Below are 18322 nucleotides of genomic sequence, written 5' to 3' on the forward strand. Positions count from 1 at the left end.
TTATTTCTTTTTTTTCTTTTTTTTTTTTTTGCGGTATGCGGGCCTCTCACTGTTGTGGCCTCTCCCGATGCGGAGCACAGGCTCCGGACGCGCAGGCTCAGCGGCCATGGCACACGGGCCTAGCCGCTCCACGGCATGTGGGATCTTCCCGGACCGGGGCACGAACCCGTGTCCCCTGCATCGGCAGGCGGACTCTCAACCACTGCGCCACCAGGGAAGCCCCCAGGGAATTATTTCTTATATTATTCTTGATCAGATGTACAAACTGAGTTTCAAGATTCTCTTTCCTGAGTACATATGGATAAAAATCTATTTTGGTGAAGCTCTTTTAAAAGTAACTTTTGGTATTCTTAACCCCTGAGAAGGTAAACCAACCTCCTCAGACCTCGGAATTTCTTGTAATGAGAAAGAGGCTATGATTTAACTTTGTCACTCTCAGTCCGTCTTTATTAAATACTGAGGTGCCATGGCATCTTTTCCCCCAAGTTACCATGAATTCAAAAGAACTAGCCTTTATACCAGCCCTGTCCAATAGCACTTTCAGTGATGATAGAAATATTCTATAACACTAACCACTAGCCACATGTGCTACTGAGTGCTTAAATGTGGCTGGCTTGAGTGAAGAGCTGAATTTTTAATTTAATTTAATTTTAATTAATTTAAATTTAAGTAGTCATATGTGGGTGGTGGCTGTTATATTAGACAATAGGGTTTTAGGCTTTATTCTGCCACTTAGGAACAAGGTGATTTTAGGTAACTCACTTAACTTTTCTGAACTCAAATTCTACTTTTATAAAATTCTTATCTAACATGGAAACAACCTATATGGATGTGGGGTGGGTGTGTGTATGTGTGTGTGTGTGTATATATACACACACACATATACATACATATACATACAGACAGTGGAATACTACTCAGCCATAAAAAAAGAATGAAATAATGCCATTTGCAGCAACATGGATGGACTTAGAGATTATCATACTAAGTGAAGTAAGTCAGAAAGAGAAAGACAAATACCATATGATATCGCTTATATGTAGAATCTAAAATATGACACAAATGAACTTATCTGTGAAACAGAAGAAGACTCACAGACAGAACAGACTGTGGTTGCCAAGGGGGAGGGAGGTGGGGGAGGGATGGATTGGGAGTTAGCAGGTGCAAACTGTTATATGTATGTATAACTGAATCACTTTGCTGTACACCAGAAAATAACACAACATTGTAAACCAACTGTGCTTCAATAAAATAAATTTTTTAAAAATAAAATTCTTATCTACCCCACAGTTAATTTGGCGATAAATGAGATGGTGTATTGTTCATGCTTTTGAAATACAGGCAGTATTATTTGCAGTTAAGAGTGAGAACATTAGCTTGGATCTACCATCTTGTGAATATGAAAGCAGCTTTTAATACATATATATATCATTAAGTTCTGTGAAAACCAGTGTTTGGGAACAGAAACTATCTTTTTTTTTTTTTTTAAGCATCTTTATTGGAGTATAATTGCTTTACAATGGTGTACTAGTTTCTGCTGTATAACAAAGTGAACCAGCTATACATATACATATATCCCCATATCTCCTCCCTCTTGCATCTCCCTCCCACCCTCCCTATCCCACCCCTCTAGGTGGTCACAAAGCACCGAGCTGATCTCCCTGTGCTATGCAGCTGCTTCCCACTAGCTATCGGTTTTACATTTGGTAGTATATATTAGTCCATGCCACTCTCTCACTTCGTCCCAGCTTACCCTTCCCCCTCCCCGTGTCCTCAAGTCCATTCTCTACATCTGTGTCATTATTCCTGTCCTGCCCCTAGGTTCTTCATAACCTTTTTTTTTTTTTTAGATCAGGAACTATCTTTCAGTAAATAAAATCCTTCTTAATTTCACTTTCCTCCCTACCCTTAGATTAAAAAACAATTGCTGAAAATTACTGACTCAAAGAACCACTAGTCAACATGGTACTCTGTTAAAATTGTTCCCCTTTTGGTTGTATATTAACGGGACTACTATTTTATTAGCTTGCCCTCTCCATGGTAATGTATTTTTGTTTTTAACCTCTCTTAAAACAAAACAAGTGAGTGGCTGGGTTGGGAATAATTTTTTTTTTAATTTTGGGGCAGCTTGCCAAGAGACAGAAATGTTCACCAGCAGGGACACTGGTGATTCCAGAGCAGAAGAGGGTCTAGTTTGAGGCTGAATTGCCACCCATCCCCCCTTTTATAAAGCTTACAAAGATGGAAGATGACAAAATTGTAGGCTTCAAGGAAATGTCATTTGTTTTGCTTTTAAGTGAAGTGTTACAATGTCTGAGACATTCTTTTTTTAAATTTATTTTTTTATACAGCAGGTTCTTACTAGTTATCTATTTTATACATATTAATGTATATATGTGAATCCCAATCTCCCAATTCATCCCCCATCCCCCATCCGCCCCCCCCCGGCCCCGCTTTCCCCCTTTGGTGTCCATACATTTGTTCTTTACATTTGTGTCTCTATTTCTGCCTTGCAAACCGGTTCATCTGTACCATTTTTCTAGATTCCACATATATGCGTTAATATACGATATTTGTTTTTCTCTTTCTGACTTACTTCACTCTGTATGAGAATCTCTAGGTCCATCCACGGTCCGAGACATTCTGTCTCAAAGGATTCTGTGTAGATTATGAGTTTGGGTGGGGCTAGGGTGAGAGCAGATCCTCACCTGGGCCTTGGCCGTTTCCCATGTGCTCCAGTCCACTTGGGAGTTGCTAGAAGCTCTGTGTGGTAGTCTCTGAACAGCTGTTCCTGTGAGCAAAGAAGTTTGGACAGGATCTGACCAGCTTCCCTTTCTGGCAGCAGCTCAGAAGAGGCCTCCCTCGGGACTTCCCTGGTGGTGCAGTGGGTAAGAATCCGCCTGCCAGTGCAGGGGACACGGGTTTGAGCCCTGGTTTGGGAAGATCCCACATGCCGCGGAGCAACTAAGACCGTGCACCCAACTACTGAGCCTGTGCTCTAGAGCCCATGAGCCACAACTACTGAAGCCCACGCCTAGAGCCCGTGCTCCGCAACAAAAGAAGCCACCACAACGAGAAGCCTGCACACTGCAATAAGTAGCGCCTGCTCGCCACAACTAGAGAAAGCCTGTGGGCAGCAACAAAGACCCAACACAGCCAAAAATAAAACAAATAAATAAATAAATTTATAAAAGAGAAAAAAAAGAAAAGCCCTCCCCAAAGCCTGAAGTTTTCCCACCTCTCCAGTCCACCCAGGGCCCTTGGGCTCGTGCTTCTCTCAGATGCTCACTCTCACAGCTGTTAGTGTGGTCCACTTGGCTTTTTCAGATAAATAGATATCTTTGTTTGTTTGTTTGTTTGTTTTTGTGGTACACGGGCCTCTCACTGTTGTGGCCTCTCCCGTTGCGAAGTACAGGCTCTGGACGCGCAGGCTCAGCAGCCATGGCTCGTGGGCCCAGCCGCTCCACGGCATGTGGGATCTTCCCGGACCGGGGCACGAACCCGTGTCCCCTGCATCGGCAGGCGGACTCTCAACCACTGCGCCACCAGGGAAGCCCCATAGATATCTTTGGATGAAAGAGCTAGTTTTTTTTTTCCCTTTTCTTTTTAATTGAGATGTAATTGACATACATTATATTAGTTCCAGATGTACAGCATAACTTTTTTTTTTTTTAAAGAAGCAGAGAAAGAGAACTCCACCTATCTGAGATGGTGTATCCTCAGCACAGGAATCTTACCATTTAACTGTAGTTGAATCCCAAGTTTAAATGGCATTTGATAAACACCATGGTAGGGACTTCCCTGGTGGTCCAGTGGGTAAGACTCCATTCTCCCAGTGCAGGAGGCTCGGGTTCAATCCCTGGTCGAGGAACTAGATCCTGAATGCATGCCGCAACCAAGAGTTCGCATGCCGCAACTAAGAAGTCCGCATGCCACAACTAAAAGATCCCGTGTGCCATAACTAAGATCCGGCGCAACCAAAATAAATAAATAAAAATAAATCTTTAAAAAAAAAACACCACGGTAAAACATGTGTTCCAGGATTAGAGCTAACCTGATCCCTAGATTTGAAGCTGAAAGAAAATTGGTTAGGCATATGGCCTCAGGAATCTTCTCTTTCATCTCAGGAGAAGACCAGCTGGGCACGTTACTCCTTGGCATTTTATGTTGCCTTTCTGATATATGTCAGCATCCTCATCTCTCTTCCTGCTGATGTAGGTCATCAGAAGTGTGTATTCCTATGTCAGTGGTCAGTGACTAGCATAGAACCTCTTCCTTGTCCAGTTGCTAACTAATCCTAAAATAGACCCTAGAATGAGTTGTATGTTCTGAGCGTATTCATTGCTGAATCCAAAGAAGAATCCAACAGGGAGCTCTCTTGAACAGACCATCAAAAGTAATCTTCTTGATACAGGTTCTTGATACAATTTAATATCTAAAAAGTGTAATAGGTATTCACTTTCATTTAATAATTAGTTCTCAACACATCTGAGATATCCAATAACATCTTTGCAAGATAATAAGTGAAGTAAAGGAGTTAATAAAGTCACTTGTTGAAACTACGCACTAATTTTACTTAAACGATAAAAATCCTAGAGAATTATGTATTCAAGGGGAGCCCTGATAGATATCTGATGATGGCAGTGATCTAAAATCCTTCAACCTAGTGGGATGTTATTTGCAGAAGGGCAAAGGTGATTTGGAGCTTGTATCTAAACAGATGACTTAGGTGTATTGATTATGGGGCTCCAAAAAGGTGTATATGTGTATGCTTCAGCAAGGAGTGTATATTGGAATGATAATTGACTGATCTGGAGTATTAGGCTGGGCTATGGTGTGAAAGGCAGATACAAACATGGCTGGCATACATGTCAAAGAGAAACTTGAAAGGCCAAATTCAAAATATTTGACCCCTGATATTTTAGCCTTTTGGAATTCATGGTACCTGTTGATATTCATGCCACGCAAGATTGTGCTATGACTTTTTTCTCCCAGTCTTGAGTCTCTTTCACCATCAGTGGGTCAAGGTTGAAGATTCTGGAGCAGCTTGCACTTCTGCAAAGGAAAAGATTAGCATCCTTGAGTCTCCATTTTTAACATTCATTCCTGGTAGTTGGCTTCCCTGATGGTTTGGGTGGGGGTGACAGCCCAAGTGCCAAAACAGGATATGGATGAAGCTCGTTTTCTGCCTGTCAGTTTGGACCCGTGCTTGTCCCAGAGTGCATGATCCCTTCCCCATACCCCATCACCCAAGCTCTTTCTTTGATTCACATGAACTTAGTTCTGGTTTTCGTTGTCATGGCCAGTCCCTGGACTGTTGACACAACTCTTTGGTTAATGGTCAACAATTGCAGGTTATTTTTGCAGGCATTTTGGTGTGACAGATAAAAACAGAAAGACAAAAAATGGAAGTCAACCCCAGTTAGCTCTCAGCATTTAACTCCACACCCACGCTGTTCTCTTCAGAAGGAGGATGGCACAGAAAAAAAAGTTAAAACAATACCAGTGCCAAAAGCTTATTAACCAGAGCTTCTAGCAGATGGCAGAGCACTTCACTTTGATGCTAGGAGCCATCACGGCAAATTGTATAATTGCCATCTTGCCGATGAGAATACTGAGGCTCAGAGGGGTCATGTGACTTGCCCAAGGTCACAGCACCACTAAAAGACAGAGGTAGATCCACTCCAGGTCTTCTGGCTCTGAACCCCATGCTAATTCCTGAAGGTCACGGTCTAATGATTCTTACTGACAGGAATTTCATGATGATAGCTTGATGTACTTTCAAAATTTCAACTCTGTAAATATTAAAATTGAAACAGTGTTAGATCAGGAACTACAGTTGGTGGGGAAAGGTGAAAGTTAGTGGGGAGGGGTTGTATGTGAGAGTAGCTCCATCATTTTTAAACCCTCTGTTAAAATTGCTTCCAAGTTGCTGCTCTTGTCTGCTGGCTTGAAGGCCATGGGCATCTTTTCACTTCTGTCCTAATAACACTTAGTTAAATCAGACGTTCTTGATTTTGTGTGTGTGTGTGTGCCATTGATGCTCCTTGGAAAATCTTACACATCCTCTCACTAGACAGTTGCCCAAGCAAGTACCCAAAATTCAGCACACAGTTTCCAGGGATTCATAGATATTCTAAAGCTGGTATAGTGCCCCAGGTTAAGGGCCTCTCCTCTGCCTGGATATGGAATCCCAAGAAAAATCATTCCCCTAATGCTGTTGTAAATCCTTACACATCGGTGACACAGCCAACCTCTGTGCTAAGATCAAGGACTACATTTCTGTAGCTGCCTTCCACTGAGTGCGTTGCCAGGCCCGAATACAAACAGCAGGGCGTGGAATCCATCCCAGCTGAATGCGGCCCTCGCCACGGTGTGAGGAAGATGGCAAAAGGCCCTGATCCTCTGACTCTCAGAAATACATACTTTGTACCTCGAAGCAGTGATCCTGCAAGGAGCTCAGGAGATTAAACTCTACCATTTTGTGGGCACCTACACAGCCATCAGAGTGGCAATTTTGAGTTAGTTAGCTGTTCAGAAAAATTATCAAGTCCTTACTAGGTGTACTTTTTAGTCACTTAGCCCCTGGTGGTAGAGAATGAGCAAATAAAAATTCTTACTTTCTCATCTGCAGTGTCAGCTTTCCCCTGCCTTTTGGACTAGGGAAACAATGGTTTTCAAATTTTATTGGCACCAGCCTCCTTGAAGAGCTGACTAAAGATTGAAATTCTTGAAGCTCTGGAATCTCTGCATTACATAGAGATTCTTGCCCTCCAGAGACTTTCTAATGTAAGTGTGGTTCTGGAACCACACTCGGAGAAACACTGGACCAGGGGCTGCTGGCATCATTCCCCTTTTCATTTTTAGTGATGGCGTAGAATATTGTTACTGTCTTCTCGCCAGGAGTTCTGAAGTACAGGATAGGCCTGTCCACGTGATTCAAGAGTTGATGATGAATTTCTAAGACAGTTGAGGCTGCTGCGTATAAAATGATTGAGTACAGACAGCTTATGACCCCTTGCCTCCAATGCTGGGAAAAGCCTGCCTTGCCTGCCTCTCATATGGCCTTGCACCATGTCTGTGGTCAGTTTGGCAGAGCTAATGAACTGTCTGGAGCTGTGTGACAGACTTCTGTGCTAGGGCCATGGGATGTGGGAAAAGACTCAGTTAACTTTGGAAGGAGTTTGATTATACGGTGACTCCCTTTTCTGCTATGTTGACCCCTTTGAGAGAGGGTTGATGGGAAAAGGGATGGGGAAATGTGTGCCCCTTGACATTTTCTGAGGTTATATCTGAAGTCCTCCCTTCTGTCCCGTTGCCAATATTAGAGCAAACGACAAGGCAGCATTTCTTTCCAGAGGAGTAGCGAGGAGAAGAAAGCAAAATGTAAAAGATCAGATTAAAATCACTGTTTGTTATTTTTTTGTAACTATCAATTTTTTTTTTTGAAGATGCTTGATCAGAGAAGTATCTTTTCTCTGACCCACTCCCACCCCTCCTCCTACCTGGCTTACGCTGAAATATACATAAATTAAAAGATCTGAATTTTAGAATCAGAAGAACCAGAGTCTGGTCTTTGTTCTGCCGTTAATTAGGATGTGATCCCAGGCAAGTCAGTTCTCCTTTATAAAGGGTAGGAAATGGCAGGTACTAAGAAGCTCAAGTGAGGTAATTCCCAGCATGCTGTGCGAACAGCAGGGGAAAAACAAGGAAACAATTTGCAGCAGATCTTTTTATTTACGTTACCCTCAGGAGCCTTTTGTCAACAGCATGGTTGACAGGCACAATCCTGCTTTATTTCTTCTCCCTGTTTCATTCCCTCTATTTCCACTTAAGAACAGGGTAAAGTCCAAAGTCCTGCAGGGCCCTCTGCGGCTCCCCCTCTTACAGTGTCTCCTCCCCCTCTTCTCTTTGCTCACTCTGCTCTGCCAGCCTGGCCTGCTTGAGGTCCCTCTGTCTCTCAGGCAGGTTCCCACCCAGGGCCTTTGTACTTGCTCTTCTCCTTGCCTGCAGGGCTCATTCCTTTCCTCCAGGTCTTGGCTCAAACATCACATTAGAGAGTCTTTCCCTGACCACTGCGTATAAAATCCTGCCCTATCACCCTCTATCGCCCGTACCCTGCTTTATATTTCTTCAGAGCATGTACCACCTCCTACTGTGTTAGGTGTTTATTTGTCTGATGCATCATTCTTCACTAGGGAAGAATAAGGATATCCCAGCACCAACAGACATGTGGGCTCTCAATTAATACTTGTTGGCGGTGAGTAATCAACAGTTAGCAGTCTTAACCCCTTAGGGGACACACACCTCTGGACCCCACCCTCACTCTTACTCCTCTGCCTCTTGTGACTAGTCCCCCTCTCCACCAACTCACTGGCATAGCTCCGAGACCTCTGGCTGTGTCCTAAGTATGAGTAATCCTCTGGAAACTTTGCAAGCCATATTTTGTCTGACCTGCCCACTATTAACATCTCTCTCTTTCTACCTACACCCTTTTTCTTGAAACCGAGTCTCTATATCTTTATAGCCTTCTCCCACCCCCGTGAGCCTTCTCAGGTTCTTTTGCTGGGCTCTGTCCGTCACCTATGCTTAAATTCTGAGAGTCTCTTAAGATTCATCCTGGGAAGTATTTTCTTCTGTCTCAACATAACATATATCACATTATCCCTAGATGATGCCGTATGCACACACATACACATATAAGCATATGTACATATATACACACACATGCAAGTACACACACATACCACTTGCACATCTCTTGATAGGATGTCACACAATTAGCTCATATTCAGCATGTCCCAAACTAAACACCATCTGTCCCACCCTGTCCCGGGCCTACTCCTTCTGTGTCCCCTCTCTGGGAGTGTTAATGGCATGACCATTTACTTGCTCCCTCCACTTTATTCTTCTGAGTGGCCTCTTGGTCTCTACTAGAGTGAGCTTGTAAAAATGCAGTTCTTACTGTTTTGCAATTCCCAATGTAATACTTGATTTCAGGCAGGTATCATCAATAAATGCTAAAACCATTAGGTAAGTAGTGCTTAGGGAACAGCATTTTTACAAGGCCTCAAAATGTTACCCCACAGATTATGTATTAATTACAAAGGGGGAAATGCTGCCTTTAGGATGGAGAGATCTGGTGTCATCTTTCATGCTTTCAGCACTGTCAGTGGTTGGGCAGCATGGTACTGTGTGTGCCTCCTGATGTTAAGAAGTACACATCAGCTATGTAGTCTTTCTGCCCAAAATGTTTAACCTAAATCTAATCACGAGGAAACAGCCAAGTTCAGAATATAGGACATTCTTTCCACAAGACAAGCTGGTATACTTAAGTCAGTGTCAGGAAAAGTGCAAAAGGCAAGAGTACTGTTTCAAAATGTGACCGAGGAGACAACTATGAAATGTAGTGCTGATTCTTGATTACATCTTGGATTAAGGGGGAAAATCCAAACTGCTATAAAAGACATTTGACGGCGATTGAGGAAATTCAAACATGGACTGCAAATTCGATTATATGATTGGATTAATGTTAATTTTCTGAGGTGTGATAAAGATATTTTAGTTAGATAAGAGAATGTCTTTCTTCTTAAGAAATGCATATTGAAGAATTTAGGGATGAAATGTTGTGATTGATAGTCATCCCTCTGTATCTGCAGGTTTCGTATCCACAGGTTCTAAATATGTGGGTTCAACCAACCGCAGATTGAAAATATTTGGAAAAAAAATTTCCAGAAAGTTCCCAAAAGCAAAACTTGCATTTGCCACGCACTGGAAATTATTTACATAGCAATCACATTGTATTAGGGATTATAAATAATCTAGAGACGATTTAAAGTATATGGGAGAATGTGCATAGGTTATATGCAAATGCTACGCCATTTTGTATAAGGAACTTGAGCATCCTTATACAAGATTTTGGTACATGGATTTTGGTGTCCGTGGGGCATCCAGGAGCCAATCACCTGCAGGTACCAAGGGACAACTGTGTCTGCGACTCACTTCCAAGTGATTAAATAAACAAACAAAATTGTGTGTATGTGCGTGTGCGCACAGGAGAGAGAGAAAACAAATATGGCTAAAAGATAACTGGTGAATCTAGGTCAGAGTTATAGGGTCATTTATTACTTGCTCTTTCAGTGTTTTTGTAGGTTTCAAAAAAAAAAATTCAAAATTAAAAGGGGGTGCAGGGAAGAGGGGGGAGCATGTGAGTGCAGACATGGGTGGTGAAATGAATACATACCAATTACCAGGTATGTTTCTGCTCATTTAATTTTTTTTAACATCTTTATTGGAGTATAATTGCTTTACAGTGGTGTGTTAGTTTCTGCTTTATAACAAAGTGAATCAGCTATACATATACATATACATATACATATATCCACATCTCCTCCCTCTTGCATCTCCCTCCCACCCTGCCTATCCCATCCCTCTAGGTGGTCACAAAGCACGGAGCTGATCTCCCTGTGCTATGCGGCTGCTTCCCACTAGCTATCTATTTTACATTTGGTAGTGTATATATGTCCATGTCACTTTCTCACTTCGTCCCAGCTTACCTTTCCCCCTCCCCATGTCCTCAAGTCCATTCTCTAGTAGGTCTGTGTCTTTATTCCTGTCCTGCCCCTAGGTTCTTCATGACCTTTTTTGTTGTTGTTTTAGATTCCATATATGTGTGTTAGCATACGGTATTTGTTTTTCTCTTTCTGACTTACTTCACTCTGTATGACGGTCTCTAGGTCCATCCACCTTACTACAAATAGCTCAGTTTCATTTCTTTCTGTGGCGGAGTAATATTCCATTGTGTATATGTGCCACGTCTTCATTCCATTTTTTAACATAAAACATCAGGTTAGAAATAACTCCCCACCCCTCCGTGTAGTTCGGATCGCATCGCTCACCTGGTTAACGTGGTCGTTATAGACCACTCTGGCCTCCATGGTTTCTGATGAGAAATCTGCTGTCATTCACATTGTTTTTCCTCTGGCTGCTTTCAAGTTTTTTTCTGTGTTTTTAGTTTTCAAAAGTTTAATTCTGATGTATCCTGGGGTGAAGTGCTTTGGGTTTAACTTGTTTGGGGTTTGCTCAGCTTCTTCAGTCTCTGAAGACTTACGTCTCTTTCCAAATTTGGGAAGTTTTAAGTACTTTTCCAACCCATCTTTTTCCTTTCCTTCCAGGGCTTGGATGACACGATGTTAAATTTTTTTGTGGGTGGAGGTGACCTTGTAATGGTGAAAGGTCCTGACACCTCACCAGTCCTCCCCGTGACACCACCTCAGCGGGGGGAGGTGGGGAATCTCCTTACTGCTAGAGGGGGTGTAAGTCCAGGCTCCCCACTTGGTCTCCACTTATTCCTTGGGTTGGGGGCAGCCTCCTACTTGACCTTCTTTGACACCACCTGGCAGGGGTGTTGGGGTGCTTCATTACAGCCTTGTCAGGGTGAAAGTCTAGACTCCCAGTTGGCCTTTCCTGTTGGGGGTGGGACTTTCACCGTGCTCTCTGGCTGGAGTAGAATGATTACTGTCTTAAGTTTTTTCTCTTGCTAGGCTGCCCTTTTCCTGGTCCTGTGGCTAGCAAGAGTAGGTTTTGTTGGGGCTTTTTTGTCCGCTTCCATTGGCATTTCCAGGTTGCCAGCTTCTTCAGCTCCAAGTCTGGGATGTAAGAGGCAAAAAGGAAACTCGGGGGACTCGCCACTGTGTCATTCTTTGGGTTCCAAGGTCCCTAGCCAGTCTGCCACCTTCCCTCCACCTTTCAGAACCTATTTATGTAAGGTCCAGAGTGTTTATTTGTACTTAGAGGGAAGAACAGAGAAAAATATGTCTTCCCCGGCTCCCCAGATGCAGGCCCTGCCCCCCGCCCCCCCCCAAGTCTCATGATCCCCACGTGAGCACCCAGGTCCCACCACATCAGACCACTTGTAGTCCCTTGAGCTTGTCACGCTCTTAGATGACCTTCCTTGTCTGCCTGTGGTGTTTCTGTTCCATTCATTTGGGTTTTCTCTGTAAAATCTACCCAGACAGTTCACACACTCTTTCCTCAGGCAGAATTTTGCCTCTTCTGTCTTACATAGCACTTTAAATTACCTCTACAACTGTGCTTCCGTCTTGTATTGTAATTATTTGTCTTTTTCCCTGACCAAACCCTGAGCTGCCTTTGAGGGCTGGGACTCCATCCTGTACATCCTTGTCCTCAGTCACTAGCACAGAATTTACTTAAGAATTATTTATTAGATAGATGGATGAATGGATGTAGTTCTGATTTCCCACCTGAGTTGTTAAGTATGTTTGTTACCACACACAGACACAACCCCCACTGATGCACTGTGCGTATGCCTGCTGCTTCTACAGTGAACAGAGAAACCCAGCAGGCTTGCCTGGAAGAAGGGCTCCTTAGCCCATGGCCGTCTGTTGGTCTCTGTTAGCTGTCCTGTGTTTATAGCCTTTGAGTTCCTCTGAATACAGAATTGTCGGTGAGCTTAATTCTAGCCTAGTATGGGAACGATCATTTTTACTATGTCAGCACCTAATGAAGTGACATTCAGACCCAGGCACCTAAAATAAATATTCCTTAATGATAATGATGAGAAAATGAATATCTGTGGTTTGTTGCTATCCTTCTTGCTGAGATGCATTTCCAGAACTGCTTTGTGGCTCCTAGGAGGCTTTCACTTGCCTACATGTTGAACTAAATTTGGGGCTGGTGATGGGAAAGCACTACATTCATGTGCTAGGTTGGTTGTTTTTTTTTTTTTTAAGTTATTCTCTTTTATTTATTTATTTATTTATTTATTTATTGGCTGCCTTGGGTCTTTGTTGCTGCACGCAGGCTTTCTCTAGTTGTGGCGAGTGGGGGCTGCTCTTCATTGTGGTGCACAGGCTTCTCTTGTTGTGGAGCATGGGCTCTAAAACGCAGGCTCAGTAGTTGTGGCGCACAGGCTTAGTTGCTCCACTGCATGTGGGATCTTCCCGGACCAGGGTTCGAACCCGTGTCCCCTGCGTTGGCAGGCGGGTTCTTAATCACTGCTCCACCAGGGAAGTCCCACTAGGTTGGTTTTTAAGGCTCCTTATGTTTGCGCTTTGGTGCTAGATCAGATCACAACACTCCGTCTGATCAGATCACACCCAGCACAGCACCGAACTCCCCCTGAAAGTGGATGGCAGTGCGTTTTGAAAAAGGAAATTGAAACAGCTTTTCTCTTTTTAGTTCACAAATGACCTCACTTAATTAAGGTAGCAAATGTGTAAGGGGAGAAAGAAGATGGGCGCTGGAGAGAGGGAACAGAGTATTAAATCGGGGGTTAGAGCCAGCCAGGGGCGGGGCCCACATCTAGCACCGAAACTGTGACTAAGAGCACCACACCTCTTAGCCACTTGTGTTCATTTGATTTCCGTGGGCGGTGGGGGGGCTTGGTTATTTTTCCTTTCAGCGTGTTTGCACACACCCCTGTGTTCGCACAAAGCCGTGCAAGTGTTCCAGGAAACCAGCTCCCAGAGGGTGGGAGTAAAGGATCAAGTTTTGTGCCCTCTGACACCAAGAATGTATATTCTCATAAACAACATGCACAGTTCTGGGGTTTGCATTGGTTTGGCGAGGCTTCTCTTTCAGAGACGGCCTTCTAGGAGTTTCCGGGAAAATAAAATTTCCGAGTGAGCAGTGCCCTGGCTCCTCTGGCAAAGCATTAAGGCAGCGAGAGAGGGCGTGAGCGTCTAAGGTGAATGCCGCCCTCCTACTCAGACACATGTTTATGGGTTAGCTTCGAGCCTTTGGGGGTTTTCCACAGCTAGTAGAGGCCTAAACTTTCAAATTATTTTCTGCGTTGCTGTACTTCCTTGTGTCTCATTCCCTTAGCATGGAAGCTTGTGATTTTGACTATACATTGCCACCTGCTTCTACATCAAGAAAGCCCAGGGCTTACCTTTATCACCCCTAATCTCTTCACTAGGTTACCCTCCACGGCTGCAGCTTTTAACAGAGCTGGCCAGACACATATAGGAGTGCCCTTTCCACCCCAAACCCCGACCTACCGAGAGCACTGGCTGCCCCAGCTCCAGGCTTCCCCAGATGGGCCTGGGAAGCGCCTTCCAGGAGTCCTGACTGAAGCCCGTAAACGACTGGTCATTACTCCCTCTTCCTTTCACATGTTGGAAGTGGCTCTTGAAACCGCTGAACTTGCTGTCACAGAGCAGAATTAGACGTGGGGAGAGAGCAGCACAGAGTGAGTGGGCTCTTCAGGGGCTGATAGAAGCCTACACACTTGTCACAAAGGGAGAAGGAGAGACAGAGCTGGGCCTGGGTTGGGGTCCACCACTCGGTGAGTGACCTCACAGGTTACTGCAGTGTTAGTGTCCTCACATGTAGAATTGGAATAGTGGTGCCTACCTCATGGTTGTTAAGAGGATTCAGTGAGATTATAATGTTGTTGTTATAAAATGACACCGTCTTTTGGGATCAGTAATTATTGTTTTGAATTCTTTTCTTGGTCTTCATTTCTGGTTCTTTTGCCCAAGCTCTGAGCAGCTGGTGAACTGCTCTGGTCTTCTCATCCACCTCCAGGCTCGTCTCCTAGTATCAGTGCTGAAGGCTGCACCTTAAGCTCCATGGTGAGCCCCAGGTTTGAAACCGTGGCTTTGTGTACCTGCAGTCACTTTGCACCCCTCTTCTGAGCCTTCCTTACACCTGTTTGTGCTCAGTACTGTGGTCGAGCTGGCCTTTCCACGTGGCCTGCCCTCAGCCCTACATCTAAGCATTGCAGGTCATTGAGGCCTCCTTGCCTCCCATCCAATGGGGTCATTCTTCTCCACTTTTTGAAGAAGTTAAGGAACCAACCCAGAGGAGGGAAAGAACTCTGACTTGAGGGTGAGAGAGAATTATGTTATGATCCTGTTCTGCCACTTGCTGCCTTTCCTGCCCTTTCTGAGCCTGTCCTCATCTGTACAGTGGAATATTACACATCACATGGAGTCATTAGGAGTATTCAATTAGGTAACATTTTAAAGTATTTAGAACCATGCCCACCACAGAAGGTAGGCATCCTCGCTGTTATGCAAAAATTTCCTTAACTCGATGGAAGCAGGAAGTCACGTACAGTACAGCCAGTTCACCTGTCACTTATCCCCACTCATGGTGCCACATCCTCGTTGTACATGAAAATGTTGCATTCCCCTTCCATCAAGAAATTCTGCGCTTTGTGAGTTGTTTTTCCAGAAGCTGGATCTGTGCCTTACCCCTTAGGATAGCCAGTGTAGGTCGTTGCACGCTGACTGGTGTTGAGCCAGATTATCTGTGACCGTGGTGTAGGAACTAGCTGGCCCGTGTGGGAATCTAACCCCTAATTCAACCAAATCACTGCACGTGATGACAGCAGCACCCTAAATGTGTTGGTGAGGGCGCCACTGGCTGCAGAGCCCTTCCACTCTCCTTCGGTTGTCACAGGACTTCTGGGAGGTGGGCGGACTCAACTCTACAGAAGAAGAAAATGAGACCTGGAAAGCAGTCACTCCCCATGTCACACCAGCAGTAACTGCTAGAACCCAGGACAGGCATGCACATGTCTTGCTTTTATATCTGGGACTTCTGTGAAGTTTTGAACCGAGATGAGAGCCTAATTCTGGATGTACAAATGAAAGTTTAGTGCTCACAGAATCCTCTAGTTTTCCTGTCACCAGTGTACACTTTGTATCCGTTCCTTACAGAATATTCATTAATTCATTGAATGACTTATGTGCTCTCCGTGGCGGGGGTAATGTCAGAAAGAAGTAGACAAACCCCCTGCCGTGCGCAGAGGAGCTTATTGTAGTGGTAGGAGGCTGGCAATGAATAGAGAGAGATGCAGGATGACCATCCAGGGTGTCAGGCGGTGATGAGCTGTGGAGAAAACTAAGGCAGAAAGGCAGCTGGGGGCGGGCAGGGCGGACACTGAGTTTTGCTTTGATTCTTAGTGCTTCTCGTCTCATCTGTGTGATAAGCGCTCCTAGAGCAAGGTTGTGTGTTCATTCCCTGCTGGTCCATCACACCCTGCATATCAGGACTTTTGGAGGCTGATTTTGGAGTTGAACCAGCTTTACTCAGTAGAAGCAGGTGCAGGGGCTGTCTGCTTACCCACTGAGATGCCAAGACCTTCAGATTAGAGCTGGGATGGCCTGGGTCTGCTTTGGAATGCTCTGGTAGCTTGGGGAGGGAGACTGTGCTGGTTTTCCTTAGAGAATATTTGTTAAATCTAGCGCTCCCCCTGCCGTTAGAAGATAGGGTACTTCTAACTGATCTTTTAAAATGAGTTTCTTTTTTACTTTAATATTAGGGAAAAAAAAACTTAAAGAAAAAAAGAAGTACTGCAGTGACATTTGGAGCTTTCTTCGGGGACTGCTGCTGCTGAGGCCCAGCCCCTGGGGGTGGGATGGGAGGAGGAAGCGCAAAGGCCCAGGCAGGATAGGGTCATATCTGTGCTCTGGCTACTTTTAGCGTCTCCTTACCCCTGCACTCCTACCACAGCCAGCAGCCCAGCAAAAGTTATCTGCACACACAGTTTCACAGCTGCTCTGAAATTCTAGGGCAGCAGAAGTGAAACTGACCACGGTCTTACGAATTTCTCTTTTACTGCTGTTGTTCCCTACTTGAAGTGAGTCAGGCCTTTTCCCCTCTCATCCTCAGGGTGTCCCAACTCGTTATCTGCTGAGTTTTTGACACAGACTCTCTTCACGGCGCTGCGTTTGTAGAGAGTCCTGCTTTGGTCTCCCCACCCTCGGTGTGCTTTGCTGAGTTGCGAGCTGTGGCCATGTGGTGGTAGCCCCAGAAAAGAGCCGGGTCCCTGACGGGGGATACAGTGAGCCTTCTGGTCAGCTGCTGGTTGTGTGCACCAAGGTTAACCATACAATCATGGTGAAGTTCTTTTAGTCCTTCAAGATGAAATTCAAGTTAATTTTAGCAACACTGTTAATACCAGCTGAACCGAAGAAGGAAATGGCACCCAAGTAGACGCATGTCTTTTTGGTTTAACTCCCTCATTCAGACAGTTTGGTCACTTTGCGATTCCTGATGAGGTTGGAGAAGGAAAGTGGGTGGACCCAACTTGCAGCTCTGCTCTGTGTCCCGGTCTCCCCGAGAGTAAAGGGAGGCCCAGTGGGCATTCTTGGAGAATTGACTGCTCCATAAGGATTATATTAAAGTTATATTCCATGGGTGTACCTTATAGAGCCCAAGCTTAGGCAGTGACTGTTTCCACTAGGAGCAAAGTAACCAGAATGGTTTTGATGGGGTAGCTGAACCATAAAGATATGTGCTTACTCAGGTGCCGTTTTCTTCTTCACTTCAGCTGATATTAATAGTACTGCTAAAATTAACTTGAATTTAAGATACCTTCTCCACTGTAAATTGTAGCAGTAGACATGATGCTTCACTATAAAGTAATTCTTTTATGATTCTTCTCCCAACAGCTTTGAAAAGTCCAGCTGCATTTCACGAGCAGAGAAGGAGCTTGGAGCGGGCCAGGGTAAGGCACCTTGCTTCCCAAGGATTCCTAAGAGCATTTTCAGAGCCTGTTGTGCTGCTGTCATCTTCCTTCCAGTCTAGCATTGCCTCCAGGGTCAGCCCTGGCCTTATGGTTCTAAATAGAAAGCTCTGGCTTTTCTGCTTCATCCCCACCCCAGCGTCTCCCAGTGTGATGATATGGGCCATGATCAGAATGAGTTTCCTCCTTTAGTACATTCAAAGGTATGTAATGGTCACCTCCCTTCTTTTGGTTTGGAGACCACTAGTATTTTCCCATCTTTAATTCCACTTAGCCTTTTGTAGCTGTTAGGACACGACCACCAGCCACGGAAAAGCTTGCTGAGTGGTGGTCCCTCCTGTCTGGCCACACTGCCCACACCTCTCCAGAATGGGCATGGAAACCTTACTGGTCTCCATGTGCCCCTGAGCAGCCAGGGTCCACTTGAGGCCGTGGAAGCAGAAGCTGGGTCCCTCTGAGCTCAGGTTCACACTGCAGCACCTGGCTTGTTGCACTGTCCCCCTCAGTTTCAGTTCCCTCGGGGGCCTCAGGGGATATTCTGCCCAGTGTGGGCGGAGATAGGGAAGTCGCCAGAACATGCTTCTCCCTCTCAGCCCCTTCACTTTTCTCTTTTATGTAAAAGACAAGGGAAGAGAACCTCCCCAGATGGAGGATCATAGGCCGGGGCTCCCTAAGACCCACAGCTCTTTCAGAGACTCTGAAATATTTACCTCCAAGACTTATCTTACTATCTTCTGTCTTTATTTTATTTTAAACAAATTTCTAAGGAAAATTATGATTAATTCTTAGAGTGAGTGGGAAGAATGAGGTCACAGGTCCTGG

The 18322-nt window shown here is 44.7% G+C and overlaps 1 protein-coding gene across 4 annotated transcripts in view; it reads left to right on the top strand.

Annotated features, from left to right (window-relative positions):
- MRTFA (myocardin related transcription factor A) overlaps nucleotides 1–18322 on the top strand; it is a 108237-nt gene that overhangs the window by 72627 nt on the left and 17288 nt on the right. For all 4 annotated transcript variants that reach the window (XM_060113869.1, XM_060113870.1, XM_060113871.1 and 1 more), the window contains exon 3: nucleotides 17427–17482. In XM_060113869.1, the coding sequence (XP_059969852.1) occupies nucleotides 17427–17482 (56 nt within the window). The remainder of the gene's footprint in view (nucleotides 1–17426; nucleotides 17483–18322) is intronic.

This window comes from Mesoplodon densirostris, chromosome 11, assembly GCF_025265405.1.
Source record: "Mesoplodon densirostris isolate mMesDen1 chromosome 11, mMesDen1 primary haplotype, whole genome shotgun sequence".
Taxonomy (NCBI): Eukaryota; Metazoa; Chordata; class Mammalia; order Artiodactyla; family Ziphiidae; genus Mesoplodon; species Mesoplodon densirostris.